Below are 15,935 nucleotides of genomic sequence, written 5' to 3'. Positions count from 1 at the left end.
TTACAGGTTGGTATTCCAGCCTTAGGAATAGACACTGACAGATACCTTGGGGTTCCCTGATGCAGCCTTACTGAGAGACACCCCTGAAGACACAGCCAAGCCAGTACGGCACTGCTTCACAGCTTGCTGGCACTAGCAGGATTTAGGATAGGAAGGGGCAAGTTCGCCATCACAAATACAAAAGACAGAATGGAGAAAATCAGAAGTGAAAACAAAAAAGGTGCAGCTGAAGTTTGAGGTGGTTAAAATGAAAAATGGGACTGTGCCATTCACAGGGGGATAGATAGATCAATCAATTGATCTCGTCTACACTGACACACTTTGGAACTATAATTCACTGCTGGGGCAATTATTCCAGCATAGCAGTGGCAGGAGTTATATCGGAGACAGAATTCAGGTGCTTTCAGTCAGGGGAGAGTTAGACAACAAAGGAGTAAAAACTGGTAAATACCATCCACCAGTAAAGATACATGGGATATAAGTTATGTCTGTGCAGTTGCAGAGCGTAGAGGGAAAGATAGACAGATAGATAAATAGACACATAAAAGTCTGAGTTTTGGTTGTGCAATCATTCGCTGTCTGACCTTCTGCTCGCCTCCTCTCCACTGCTCTTAGAGAGAGAGTGTTTAGTGTTATTGTGTCCCAGTCTCTTTGCCATGTTACTGTTGACTTCTTTATCCCCCTGTACTGAGTAAGTGGTGCTGCCTCTGGAAGGTGCGAGGAATTTTTCTTCATAAGCCTTGATGTGTTCAAGAGAGGGCTGGGCTCATCTCCGCTGTGAGTCTGACAGGGGCTTTAACAGCCTCACAACACTGGGACAAATAGCTCCTGGTCCCTTAACCCTTCTCAGCTTTGCAAGGCAAGGCCTAGCACTGTTGTTCCCATTGCAAGGGCTTTAGGCAGTCTTTCAGGCTGAAATCCTCCCTGTGGTGGTTGGGCAGAGCGGAAATCCAGGGGCTGGATCAGATTGGCCTAATGCTACAGCAGCTTAAGCGGTCTGTTTTACCAGAGATTATGGTTTCACTTACACAGAGCGCCTGAAAAATGCTGCGGTTTAGAAAGGATTATAGCTGAAAATTCCATGCTTTAAAAGAGAAATAAAGCAGGGGAGGGACCAGGAAACCCAACGTGCCTGGGGGCTGTGCAAACAGGATTAACCTCTGCCCATAGCACCTCTTGCTTCTGCCCACCCACGCTTCCCGTATGCACCTTCTTCTCTTCCCTTTCCTTCGCAGCAGCTCCCCACACCTGCTCTCTCTTGCACAATATGGACAGTTGAAAAAGGAGCCCAGAAAATGCCCAGGACAAAAGTGTCCCTAGTTTATTTAGGTATGACTGTCAAATGGCTTCTGTGAAAAATTTCACTTCACTTGCAGCCCGTCTGTGAACTTTTGGCCCTCTGCCTACATATAGATCTGTTCATCCAAATTACCTAGTATCAACATTATTTGAATAAAGCTTCAGCACTCCCAGACTGCTGGTGGTGACTCTGCCTGTCTGGCCTGAAGGTAAATCTGTGTGGTCCTTGCCATCTGATGACAGACGATGCAGGAGAAAAACAGCTTTGGGGGTTCTCCATCTACAGAGACTGGCACTGGCACATGAAGGCTCACTGGTAGGATTGTAGGATAGTATAAAGCTGTAAAGCAGAAGCTGGGTGCTGGTGTGCTGCTTACTCTGGTGACTTTAACTGTGCAACAAGAACCAGATACTTCAGCTTCTACTCCCCATATCCTCCACAAAGGGTCCTTGCCAAACAGAGCTTCCTATAGCAAAAAGGGAGAAGAAATTACAATCCTCACTTAGCATATCAGAGACTTCACATAAGTAAACTAAATAAAGAGGAACCGTACAACTCTTGGCCAGGACTGATCCTTCCCAATCAACTGAACCATGAGCATATGTCTTTGCTGCAAAGGAGTCTCAGTGATCAGGGAACTTTGCTGGCCATCCAGGTTAGAGGTACTTGGAGGAGAATACAGATGGCAAACTATCATTTCTGCCAGGTAGCAAACCTTTAGGAAACAAATGCCTCAGGATAAACAGCATTCACAGATAGAAACTGCCCAGCCCTTTATCGTCTAGGTGAGCGCTGCAACCTCACAATGAGATGCCTAGAGTTAATTAAGGCAGTTTTACATCAATGAAGTCAGATTTATGGTCTAATTGTATGTCATATTTATATTTCTCTGTATAAATCAAAACCACCAGAAACAACTTATTTCATAGGCCATTGGAAACACTTGCCTTCATGGCAGAGAGATGGCTTTCATTTATTGGTTTTGATTTGTTTACCTGAGGGTGGATGGTTTGCTAGATTATTTGGATCAGAGCTGATCACATCATCCATACTTTGCTTTCAGGTGTTCAAATACAGGATTCTACTATTGCTGACCCAAGAACAGTGGGTGTTCTGGAGTACCCATGCTTTAGGTCAGAGTTCTTCAATTCCCAAACCTCTTACTTGGCAGCCAAGTTAGGAGCAGTTTCAAATCTGTGTCTATTGTGCCTATGCAAATCTGCACATAAGAAATGGAGATCCAATGCAAACAACAATGAAAATGAGACCTTTTAGAAGTCCCCCACTCCTCTATTATATCTCTCTGTCAAGGTATCTGTCTGGCAACACTATACTCTAGGAACAACCAGAGTCAGTACTGACTGCTTTTATGGTTAAAGCTCCAAAGTATGCCACTGTGAAGAAGATCAATTGATTGATCCATCTGTCTATCTGCCTATTAATTGCACAGTCCCATTTTTATTTTAACCACCTCAAACTTCAGTTACCACTTTTTTGTCAAAGCTTTTACAGAGTTTGGCTTGAGAAGCTTTGGCCATTACACCAAGCATCCTGTTTAATAGATGCTTATAACAATGCTGCTCTCCTGGAGAAGGTTACCTTGGGTTTGAAGAGACAAAGTGGTGTAATTCCCTGGGCCAAACTGTGTAAGTGTAGCACTTTCATGTGCCCTTGGCCAGCCAGAGAAAGCATCAGGAAAGGGAGCACAGAAGCTTCAGAGCATTCTTCTCCTTCCCAACCCTACGCTTCTTCCTGTCCTCCCTCTCCTGCATGTTCCCTCCCTCACCTCTCCTCTTCCTGCATCCCATTCCTCCCATCTGCCACTGCACTCCATTCTCCTCATCTCCTGCTGCCCCTGCAGAGGCATCCCTGCAGTCAGAGCCTAGCCCCCGGGTGCATTTACTGCTGTTGTCTCAGCACTGGCTCCTCTGATCTACTCCTAACCTTTTTATTTTTATTTTTGTTTTTAAATTAATTTCCCTGTAGATTTTAACCACTCCATTTTCATTTACCCATTTTGTTCTTCCTCTCCTCCCTTCCCCACCCTCCTCTTCCTCCCCCTGTTCCCTTTGTCTGTCTGTGTCCATCCCTTACCCTACCACAGAAAACCTCTCCTCTCCCCTCAGTATAAAGCAAGAGCCTCATGGAGCCTCTCTCACCCCTTTCACCCCCACCACGCCGGTCGGCTCTGGGCAGGCTGATCTTCAGCCCTTCCACATGGCCCTTTCAGACGATGCGTCCACGCCTTGCTACAGTGCCTTCCTTCATCATGGTGCCCACTTTGGGCAGTCCAGCAGCCAGCCTCTGATAGCAGGTAACTGGCCTTGGCCACAAACTCAGTGGGGATGCTGCAGGCAAGGGGTTCAGTTTCGTCTGATGGGGAGACCAGTAAATGCTGCAAGCTCTTTGAATGCAAGTGGGAACCAGAGCAACCATGTTCCAGTTCTGTGTATGCAGCATGTGTTCTCAGCTTCATGGAGAGTCACTAAAAGATTTCATGCCTGTCCTTCATTTTTTAGAATAAAATGGGAGAAGAAGCTGCAACTACCTAGAAGTGACCGGGTGTCCCAGTTGGGTGGGTCGGGGACTTACTATAGAAACACTTGTACAGCAAAATCCTGTGTTGCCTCAGGCCCAGCAAGGGTACTGTGTGCCAGCCTACAGTAAATGACAGCAGCTTGAATAACCTAGCCAGCGCTAGGACTCACAGGGTCATTTAGCATGGGCTGTACAAACTACTAAGTCAGATAAATACATAGGCAGTTGGTGAGAACAGCCACAGCTACGGTGTGAGCAATATTTGAGTCACCTGGTTTGGGAGTGTCAGTGTGAGCTGGCACCTTCACACCGCAGACCAGGTAGTTAAGAAACAGGGTATCACATCTGAATGTCAAGACCAGGAAGGTTGAGTGAGAGACTGTAATGTCTTATAGCCAAAGGAATACAGACCTGAGGTAGGTGGCCTTTAAGGGAAGCACAGAAGTGAAGAAATAGGTTGCAGAAGATGGCAGCACTTAGGAGCAGCAGGCTGGAGGGGAGGATGGGGTGGAAGGACAAGTTTCAGGTAGGTACTAGGGGAAACTCCTGTGCAAGGTGACTGAAGCAACATTGCTGCAGAAGCTCAGGGGTGGTTTAGATAAAACAGTGGGTATCATTTCAGGTGACCACTGAGGCTGTTGTCACTCCACTGTCAAAGAATGTAATTTGGGCTTTTTCAGAACAGATGAAGTCTTAGTGCAGACCACAGTTCCTAATGCTCAAGAAACACATCTTACCTCTGCCTCCTTCATGTTCCTATATTATTTTTCTCTTTTGACCTAACATCCTCCCTTTGTCTTGTCAGGTGAGATTTGCATTTCTAAACCTCCCTGTAGGAAAGCATCAAGTAACAGCAGAGAAGACTTTTGTGTTCATAACACTGTCTTGGTCCAATCTTACTGCAGCCAATAAGAGCCTCTGAGCTTTAGGGATTTCCTAAACCAAGGAGTCTCCTGACAGACTCTCTCCAACAATATAGTTCTCTGGGGATGCAGTCATATATGACCACCCTCCAGCCTAGAAGGCACTGTGTTTCAGAAGAGGCACCTGCCTTAGGACCCTTATGGAGAATTAGACATGGGAGAGTGTTCAAAAGCTCAATGTCACAGTGATGAAGGTGCTGTTCCTCACTCAGAAGGCTCTTGGAGAAGGGAGAATGGCTGGAGTTGGAAGCATGTTATGAGCAGGATAGGTGCTAGCTTTGCCATAGCCCTGGAATACAAGAATTTAATAGTCCTGTCTGCCTGTTGGTAATGAGAAGAGGTAATGGAAGGGGCCCGCTTGTATGTAACAGCATTTTAAGAGTCTCTCTGTGGGACTCTTACTCATGTTGCTGATACTGTACTTGTTTGTTATCTTCTTTTTGAAGATTGGGATTTTGACAGATGATCACTTCCCAATGAATTTTCCACACTGAGTTTTGAACAGTCTCTGTGCGCTCATGTCTGAATAAAAACACAGGGGCGTTATGTGCATAGATCGAGTAGCAGAGTGTGTATGTGTTCCCACCTGAATGGAAGTGTCAAAATGAATTAATTTTGCCTGCTGCTACATAATGTTCTCTCTAACTTTTCAGTGACACTATTTTCTCACTCATCACCTGTTGTTATTTCTCAGGCTAGTCAATAAATGAAACCGAAAGAACATGAATTTTAAGCATAAAACTTTCTTGCCTTAAAAGAATGTGAGGAAAAAAAAAAGAACTACATCTAGTAGGTGTTAATCATACAGCTTAACACACAGCTACAAATCACTAAAGGAATGACGGTGATAAAAGAGTAGAAGACTGTAGAATATAAATCCCTGAGGCATTATATATTTATTTTTATCAATATTGGGGAGTGGCTGGAAAATGGCTCAGCCGTTGTCTGGTAGTTCTGTGCCATTATCTAAGGAGGTGAGCTAGGAACATCATCCACTGATCAGGAACCTCTTCAGGGAGAAAGAATGAACTTGCATGTCTTTTTTTCTTGAGCAAATCACCTCAGTAATCTTTAGTCAAGACCTATGAAAGCAATGACACTGGTTTAGCCTACCACACCTCAGAGAAACTTCCTCCCTTCAGGTTAATGCTCCATGTTGATTAGTTTTTGCTTTGCTGTGTAACTGTTACTATTTCTGATTCCCCAGCCAAGGCTCATGCTTGTTCCAGGGCCTGCTTTATCAATTATCATTCTGCTACTATTACAGCTCAACCAACTCTTACTCTTCTTTCACTGGCATATCCCAGCACAGTACCAGTGACTCCAGTGGTGTTAATGGGCCATACTTAATCTGTCACTTCTAAAGGCGAACCATACTCCAGCCCTCCAGTTAGAACAGACAGGAGAGACAAAATCTAACAAAGGAACAACAAATGGCACAAATGTCTTGGTGAGCTATAGTTCACCTAGGGAATGTGAAAGGCTTTGGATGTCTGGAACAGGCTGAGATGTCAGTAGACAGCGTTGCAGGTTGAGCTGTAAATCTCCCAGCAGCTGTGGAGGAAAGATTATCTTAATTTATTTAGCCTTTTTTTTTTTGGGGGGGGGGGGGGGGGGGGGGGCGGGGGGTTTGGCTTGAAACTCCCAGCAGCTTCTGAGATGATTTTAGTTCATCTAAATGCAATAAGCACTAACAGCAAATGCCCTTCTGGCTGGCCCATTTTCAGGCTAACCAGTCCAAATGAGGAAATGCCTCTGGCATCAACCAAGAAGCCTCCAGCTGCACTTCCTAAGAGATGAAAAATAAACTACAATCATCCACCCAGTCCACACCCCTCTCTACTTCTTTGGTGGAGAAAAGATACCACAACTTTAAGTATTACTAACAAAAACTTGTACCTGTGATAAAAATTAAGTGAGAATTCAAAGTAATTTGCATGATCCTAATATTATATATATGACACTGGCACCTGGGAGGAGTCCAACCAGTATTTATCTCATGATAGCACTGTGCAAATGTACTAAAAGTGTGCCCTTGCACCAAAGAGTTTGCAGCATAAAAAGAAGCACAGAGAGGTGAAGTGACTTGCCTAAAATCATCAGCAGGCCAGTGGCAGAGGTGGGAAAAGAGACAGACTCAGAAAACTCTTAGATCACTTTCCAATGCCTTGCACATTGATCATGCCTTAAAGCAACATCACCACAGTTTTGGAACTGCATTCACTGCATATAGACAAGACCTCAGCTACTCTGGCAATGAATATGCTACCATTGTCTGTGCAGCTCAGGGCCATTTTGATTTAGTTAAAATAGATCCAAAATCTACAATTAAACAAAAAAAAATCTTTTGAGCCTCACAAAGCTAAGTTTTAACATCCACCCTTACAGTGTGAGATCAAAAGTCCTGCAACCTTCCCCCCAAATTTTCAGTGGATGGACAGCACTTATGTAAAAGAATGCTGCACAGCACTTGCCTATCAAGGGGCTAGTCATGTGACAGTGGGACAAAAGGTGATTTATTTATTTTTGAATATTGAAAGATCTTATCCCTACTGAACACCTGTCCTGATTCTTTCCCTTTCTAGGTCGTGATATGGCAAGCACTACCTTGCCTGGCTACCCACCTCATGTTCCCCCAACTGGACAAGGCAGCTACCCAACCTCAACTCTTGCAGGAATGGTTCCTGGTAAGTCAGCTCCCAGACTTCAGTAACGGTGTGCACATGTTTGAATGGTATACTAGTACTGTAAGAGCTTTCACAGTTGGCTTTGCTATTGCTTTGCTGATATTAAGGGCTATTCTCTTCATAAAGAAATCATCAGGTGCCTATAACCAATGTAGCTAACAACCCTTTTTGTAATGTATCTCTTTTCCCCTAGTAACTGATTCACTGCTGCTATGGGCAACTAGCTATCTATAACCTGTGGCAATTAATTGGTAATTAATTAACCTTAGTATTCATTAACTAATGTAATTATTTTCCAATGACCCGTGTAGATTATTACGTACTGCTCGTGGCTCAGGATATTCAGCTATCCACTAATTTAGGGTAACAACTTACCTTCTATCTAAAGCCAGGGCATCAAACTGAAAATCAATGGTAATTTAATACCTGCAGTTTTTGGAGACCTACTCTCCATAGACTAAACTAGCTAAGAACTCAGCAGTGATTAACAGCATTTCAGGAGAAACTAACTATTCACAACCAACTACTTACCCACCTCCTGTTTGTAAGATAGTGTCTCCAATCCAAGAAACTATATACCTAATCCTACATCCACAGGCAAACTGTTCCTTTGCTACCCAATGCCTTTGGAGAAACACCTTCTCTTGGTATATGGATTCTCTCACTGTTTAGGGAGAAGAGACCCTAGGGCAACTGAAGAGTTTATTACCCCAGACTCTATTTCCCACTCCTCTGATGACAGCTATCCCCAGTATATAAATGAAGAGGCAGGATTTTCGTTTCTCAGCCACTGTAGCTCAGAACTTCATCTGCCCCTGGTTTCTGTTTATGTTACTGCCCTGGGTTGTGAGTCATGATGGCTAATGAGCAGATACACAGTCCATTCTGTAACCTCTGCTACTGAAGGGATGACTCCAGAACTGAAGCAGCGGAAAGCTGAGGATAGAAGGCTCTTAAACCACTATGATATGATTTGCCACGGCTTACGAGTGAAAAGTCTAATTTAACCCCTCTTCCAAATCTTGAAACAGCTAGCTAAATGAACAGACACTGCAGTGAGGACAGTGAAAATATCACTGACAGGAAACGTTTGCAGGTCAAAGCCTTAACATCTTTAAATGACAAATCACTGCTTATATACAATGAAGTACTGGCTAATGCCTGTGGTCACATTCCAGAGCAAACAAGCTACCTACCGCTTATGATCCTAAGGCACAACAAAATCTCAGGCTGTGCGGTGAAGATTATGTGATTGACCTCCAGATCAGGAAAAGATAGTGGATTGGTCCCCTCTTTACCCACACTTTAGTCTCTTGGTATAGTTGACCGGCTTGCGGAACTTTCGGGGTGATGCAGAGTTGGCAAATTTTAGGGCATCTCCTTCTGCACTGTACTTTTCAGGGAGATGGTTTGGCTCCAAAATCAGAGAAGCACTGAGATAATATAAATCAATTAATGTGTGACTTAAATGTCAACATTTAAGTCAGTTATATGTCAAAACTTATAGAAGGGTCGTGGCATATAGAAATGATTAATAACACCAAAATAGCTGGCTCTTTGAATAGGTAGTTCTAAAAAACCAGTCTCTTCTCAAATTTTAACTGTTCTCAACTTCTGAACTTTCAGTGACTGCTATGTTAATTTAACATCCTCATCACAAGGATGATGCTGACATCTAAACTGGGACAAAAATTTTAAGACCACTAATCACAGGGGTCACTTATACAAGAATAGGGTATTTCAGTTCCTTGATGTGGAGGCTACTTATCCATAAGACAGCAGTGTCCCCAAAACCATGCAAATACCCCCAAAAAGGAACAGGATAATAAAGAAAAAACTTGAGTTATACATCAAATAAAAAAATATTATTCAAGTCAAATTGATATCTTTACATTAAATCTCATGTCAACATTCAATTGGAGGAAGTTTTTCCAGTGGCCTACTTGGGCATCCTGCAGTAGTTAGTGCATCTTTCCACAGAGCATCAAGTTCTGGCTGTTTCAGTCATACCCCACTGGTCAGACCCAGCCTGGCAGCCCTTCTATTCCCGTGACTGAAGCCAACAAGCTGGAGATAAAGAGGCTTCCTGGGAAGGAACATAAGACTTGGCTTTAATGGGTCACACTGCGGATCTCTGCAGTCACTACTCTCCGTCTGGGGCCAAAAGTGAATGCCTGGGGAAGGGTATAAGAGTAGAGCGAGCACTTACCAGTACTTTCTCAAAAGATCTCCCAGCCTCCAACAAGATGCAGCTCAAAGACTTCCTAAACCTGACTTAGTATCTTTCTATTTAATATTAAGAACTCACCACAGGTTTCCCCTCCACAAACTTAAACAGTGCTTCTTGAACCTATATTAAGGCTTTAACATCTGTAGCAACCTATGGCAAGAAGTTCTGTAGCTTAACTACATGTTGTGTGAAAACGACCTCCCTTATTTGTTCTGACCCTGCCACCTGCTAGGCTCACTTCATGCTTCATGGTTTCTGTATTAGAAGACTAAACATGCCAAGATTTAAATACAGATACCAAGAAATACTGTTAGTAAAGGTTCCCAGAGCACAGATTGCACAGAATATAGGCCTCATGGGATCGATCCTCTGTGCTTGCTTGCAACCTCTGTTAAGAGTCCAGGTTGAACAGAGAAAACAAATATGATGTTGCCAATGGTTTGTTACATCCCTCCAGGCCAGGAAAGATCAGGGGTCAGTGCTTTAACTACATTGGAAATAAGAAGCCAGCAAGATAACCACTCAGGGAATATCTTTTAAGAAACATACTGACGTGTAAACAAACCTTATTGTCCAGATGTGAGTGAATATGAGGAAGAGGCTCTGCCTTCTCTAAATAAAGGTGCAGAGCTAAAAAGAGAACTGGTCAAAAAGCAGAATTTCCAACCCATGCAAAACTCTGATTTTTTGACATTTGTTTTCATCTTGCACTGGTATGAGGAGTCAGAATCTTGAAATAGTTCAATTTGCAAACATCAGGATGAAACATTTCAATAATGTCAACATGTTCTAGATGTCAAGACATATTAAAATACTAAAAGAATTGAAAGGAAATTAAATGAGATGAGAAAGGCAAAATGAAACAAAACAAGAAAGTTGAGACATAATACTTTGTTTCAATTTGCAATCATTTTAGAACTTTTCTTTCCAAAACTCCATTGAAGCTGACAAGCTCTTGCAAAAACATTTCCATTTCGATGAGACAGCATTTTCCAGTGGAAAACTGTTTCTGAGAAGATTGTTTGACCAGTGCTAACCAAAGCTTCTCTGTTCTATCTGTGACAACCTTTCACTAGCCTTCTACTTGTACGGTCTAGAGAAGAGCTTGTCTCCAGTAGCAGTACGTCCCTGCAACATGGTCAGTCATGCATGCAAATATCTCTGAGGTTTATGTGGATGATGTGGTAAGATACGTATCCTGCATTTGCACTTGCCTGTAACTTCAGGTCCCAGGCTGCAGACATGGATGAAAACCAGTAGTCTCTGAGCACACACTTTAAAAAGCAGGGGTTAGTCACTCAAAGAGGATGAATCAGGTACTGTGCTGCACTTAACCTATACGTCTGAGAGATGTTTCCTGCACAGGTAACAGAGCACCTTTGATCCCTGCCTCAATTATTCCTCTTTCCCAGAAAGGCCATCAAGTTTCCGCAAACTGTTTTGGTGAAGTGAGCACCCACTGAAGGGAACTGCAGTTTACACAGAGCAGTGTAAAGCCTGCAGAGGGCTGGTGATGGCAACTGCAGGGAGTCATTAAACAGAATCCAATGTTGATGAGGAAATTACACTTGTTTCATTAGTGATTGGGGAAGGCGATAGCTCAGTTCCTCTTGGTCACAGTTGAGCTCAAAAGCTCATTATCCTGCTGCATGCATGCTTTCACTCCTCGTCAATAAACACCGTTTCCAGTGGCTGCCCTCCCTCCTCCCCAGCTCTCCATAGCTGGGGCTCTTTCTCCTCTATGTAACCTGTGCTTTAGGAACACTATAAACAGTTTAGGGTGGCAACTCAGAAGAGGGTGAGAGAGAAGCCTTGAAATTTCAGAACAACTTCTCTCCATACAGTGATGTTTATAGGAGGGGTTTCAAAGCAAAAATTCTCATCCAGATAGGTTTTTTTCCTTCTTTGCAGGGGCAAACTCATTCCAGTATACCCCATGGATAAGTCACTTCGGTAGAGATAAATCTGGACTATGCACTGCTTTTTGCCTTTGCATCCTATCCCACAGCGTCTTGGTCACCTTAGCAGGTTTCACCTATTCCTTCCCAGTTAGCTGTCAGCCTTTTCAGTGCAGGACATTTCTAGATATGGAAATCTGATGAGTCATTATCATTAAAACAGTATTTTGCAAGGTCTGTCACACAAAATGAGGTTTTATGCTGAAACTGGATGGTGATTGGTTTTGATACATACACATTTTTGTACTGACTGCTTTGGTTATTACCCTGAGTGTCTTTAAAAAACCTGGCTGGACAGATTCTCCTCAAGTTTAAACCAGTGCAAATCCCCTGATTTCAACAGACTTCATTTCCACTATCTGAGAATCTGTGGGTTTGGCTTTAACTCCCCAGTAGCGGAGACATACAGAGATTACAGTATAATTAATTGACATTTCTTTGGTAATTGTATCACAGGCATCCAGCACTCTTGCATTGCCTTCTTTCCCTACCCCATGGTATCTAGCAGGAACCCCAGGTGCTTTCCAAACATTTCTGTTGTTAACAACTCCACCCCTGCCTCAGGGCAGACCAGAAGCTAATAGTCATGCTGTTCTTTCACTGTCTTTTAAGCATATAATACATTTCAGAAGGCACTAATTGTCCCCAGTCTGTTGGTACTGCATTAAATTGAGGTTATGATCAGATAATGGCATGTTTTCACTTAACAGAATCATACATTTTTAAGTTTTGTGTGATTTATTTTGAATACAGCACCATACCTCCTCAGTTACCAAATATAATTCCCTTAGTCCTGCACAGCCTTCTATAAAACAAGGAGACTCAGCTTCTTATGCACAATAAAACTGAGTATTTAAGAAGACTCTACAACATTCAAATCTTGGGTGAGGGTCTTATTAGATCACAAAGCTCACAAGTATTTTGGTTTGGGTCCATTTTACTGAATGTGAAAAAGGGAGCTGTAGCCCAGCTTGTCTTTCAGATTCAGAATAGCACCTAAAGCACTAATCACTAGAAAATTATTTTCTGGAACTGGAATACAGCAAGTTTTCTCTGTAACTCACTAAGCATAAAGGTGGGGTTAATCATATATGAATCACTTTTCAGACTAACACCATCGTATAGAATAAGGATTCATATCTTTTCCATTTTGATTTATATTTAAGCCCACCCTATTCTCAGGACATTTCCAAAACCAAATGATACTCTTCTCCACAAATACATCATCACCCTCAGTACTCTGTGAACAAAACTTAGCAATACATATTGCCATCAACAGCACTGCTACTTCCAATGAGTTTATCGTAAGCTTGTCCTGTCAAGCTCCCATGCCCGCTGTTCTTGACGCTATGAAGAACCTTAGATTTTATTTAAAAGAAATCTGATAGTTAACCACAGAAAAAGCTTGCATGTGCAATCCTACTGCAACCTGAGAATCAGAAGTTGGAAGGCAATGGAAAATAAACCAGTTTGTTTATTTGTATTATTGAATTTCATTATTTTAAACTAATTCCTTGATTCTGAAGAGCTCAGCCTTATGTTTTTTAATTGCATGGGTAAGCAACATTGTGCTGAAGAAACACTACAGTGTCCTGAAGGGCACAGTCCCATCTGGGCAAGAAAGCTACATATACTAGGATTCCTGTTGGCATACAGATTCTGCATGAACACTGGCTTGATGGGATAGCTGACATAAATCGTCATTCCTAACTGTATTTCATACCTTGCTTGGTTTCTTCCAGGGAGCGAGTTCTCTGGGAACCCCTACAGTCACCCTCAGTACACAACCTACAACGAGGCCTGGCGGTTCAGCAACCCTGCATTACTAAGTGAGTACCTCTTTCCCCCAGCACACCCCCAGCCTCGCGCTCCTTCTGTTTGTCTCTTTGTTTTATTTTCTTTGTTTTTTTTTGTTTCTGAAGAGGGTTTTCAAGTATTTGGGCAGGTGAAAGGCCTTTTTCCTCACTCTCCAGTCCAGTGTCTAGATAGGCATATACCTCGTGTATTTTGTATCTGTTCTGAAGCCAATTCTTCCTCCATGAGATGGTTCAGAATTCCAGTTAAGCTCTGGCTTCTCCATAGGCTGCATCCACACTTCATTCCAGATTAGATCAGAAGTTAAATTCAGGTTCTCCTACTCTCTCAGGCCACAATCAGCATCCATTCGAGGTCTGATTAAAAATCCAGATGAGGTTACACTCCTTTCCCAAGCTAAACCCAGAGTCAATTCCTGGGGATCTGGAAATCCCATAGAATTTCTTCCTATTGGACCAGTTGGAACAGTGTCCAGAGCGGGAGACAGGCTGCATCACTAGGTTTATAATAGCCAGTAGAGTTTTCTTGCAGGGATGCATCCAGCTCCAGTGACTAATATGCTCAGAAATAGTCAGGTTTTTTTCAGAGGGAAAAAAACCTCCCATAAGACCATATCTTCTAACACAACATTTCTTTGCAAGGGAATAGGAAGAGATTTATTATATGTAAAATAAATCAGCTGTGATTATTACCTACGTATTTACTGAGGTTTAACAACAGAATAATAGATGCACATTTCATTCCTGTGTTGTTAAACATCAGTAAACGTGATCTTAATAATCAATCACTATTTAACACACATTCAATAACCATCTAGAGAGCTTTCATGTCAAATGTGACCAAAATCCCAAGTAATAAAATGTAATTTTGTTTCATTTCTCCCCTCCTGGTTTTAAAAGTGACCCATTATACTTTGTCAGGTATGCTCAGAACATCTGGCCCTGACACTTGCCTTGTGGCCTCGGATCAGGTGTGATGTATTTGTGCTGCAATGCTCACAGGCTTACCTCTTGGCAACTTATTGACAGTCAGAAGGAGCAAAAGGATCTCCTTCCCGTAGAGGGGCTTCAGAGCCAGAGGACACAGTAGCACCTCTCTACTGAAACACAGCCCTCAGCTGGCTTCCACTGATCGTCTTTCCCTAACCGCATTAAGAGCTGATTCCTCAAGTTTGTTCTTTTGATTCCTTTCCTTTTCTTTCTTCCTTTCCTTTCCTTTTCAGTTCTCCTTTGTTTCTTTTCTTCGTTTGATTGTTTTATTTTATATTTTATTTTATTTTATTTTATTTTACTGTTTGTCCTTTCAACCAGTCCATTCTTCTCCTGTGTTAACTTTCAGGTTCCCCTTATTATTATAGTGCCACATCCCGGGGCTCCGCACCTCCCACTGCTGCCGCTGCCTATGACCGCCACTAGTTACCATGGAAACCACATGAAACTGCAGGGCGACAGCTTAGGCCTCCACATTGTACCTGTCTGATCACCTCCCTCCATCCCTGGGAAGGGTGAAGAGACCTTCTCCGTTCCTCCCCACAGTCCAGTTCCTTCCTCTTCACCACGAAGGCGCCGGACCAAGCGCTCACCATATGAGACTGAGACCCCTGCCCTCCCCGTGCCCCCCGCCCCGACCGCTCCCCCCACGCCAGGAAGAGCCTGTGGCCAAGTGGCTTCTCCTGTGGGAGCCCTCCACTGCGCCTGGGCAAAGCTCAGCCACGTGAAGTCCCGTTGGCTTCCAGGACTTCAGGGGGACTGGGAAGCAATGCAGCTGGCAACCACTGCCTTACAGGACCCCCTTCTTCTGGGAGCGGTAAGGGCCAGGGGAAGCAGGGGAGAACGCTGCTCACAAAACACTGTTCCCCAAAGATACGCTCTTCTGTGGTGGACTCTTCAACATGTGTAACCTGTGATGCTCACCCTGTTTCCCAAGACAGAGGGAACAATCTGTCTAGAGCAGAGATGGCAGTACAGAGACCTGGCCCATCTGGCAATGAAGAAAAGGACCAAGTAACTATCTGCACCCCACAAGGGGTTCTCTGTGCACCTCATCCCCACTCTCCAGCATGGCTTCCCCCATAGTTGGCTGCACCTCACATGTGGTGACCTTGCAGGCCAGAGTTGGGAGGAACCTCACACATACACCCACAATTTCTGTGACACACAATCAGCTCAGACAGGAGGATGGAGCAACATTTACAAACCAACCGACGAAATGAAGAAATATATAAATAGATATATAAATATAACTGTGTTTTTATGCTTTGTCATGAAGGTCTGTAAAAAGGAAAAAAAAAAAAAGAACAAATCCCCAATTTTCTAAAAAACCCAAGCAAACAAAAACAACAAAAAAACCAAAATAATAATTAAAAAACCCTACAAAAATAAAACTCCAAGTCCCATCCCTCCCCACCACCTGAATGGCAGACGAGTTCCTCTGACGTTTGATGCTCCTCTTTCACTCTAGGGTTTTGTTTCCTTTCTGTTTTGC

At 43.2% G+C, this 15,935-nt stretch overlaps 1 protein-coding gene across 11 annotated transcripts in view; it reads left to right on the top strand.

Annotated features, from left to right (window-relative positions):
- PAX2 (paired box 2) overlaps positions 1–15,704 on the top strand; it is an 85,636-nt gene extending 69,932 nt beyond the window's left edge. For 3 of the 11 annotated variants that reach the window (XM_074874773.1, XM_074874775.1, XM_074874772.1), the window contains 4 exons: positions 3,405–3,614; positions 7,347–7,448; positions 13,379–13,465; positions 14,809–15,704. In XM_074874773.1, coding sequence (XP_074730874.1) covers positions 3,405–3,614; positions 7,347–7,448; positions 13,379–13,465; positions 14,809–14,930 — 521 coding nt within the window. In that variant the 3' untranslated portion in view covers positions 14,931–15,704. Of the gene's footprint in view, positions 1–3,404; positions 3,617–7,346; positions 7,449–13,378; positions 13,466–14,789 lie in introns of those variants that run through there. The other 8 variants (XM_074874778.1, XM_074874779.1, XM_074874777.1 and 5 more) reach the window with 5 other exon arrangements.
- The last annotated feature ends 231 nt before the right edge of the window (positions 15,705–15,935 follow it).

This window comes from Strix uralensis, chromosome 7 (genome assembly GCF_047716275.1).
Source record: "Strix uralensis isolate ZFMK-TIS-50842 chromosome 7, bStrUra1, whole genome shotgun sequence".
Classification (NCBI taxonomy): Eukaryota; Metazoa; Chordata; class Aves; order Strigiformes; family Strigidae; genus Strix; species Strix uralensis.
This window is presented reverse-complemented; position numbering and strand designations above follow the sequence as displayed.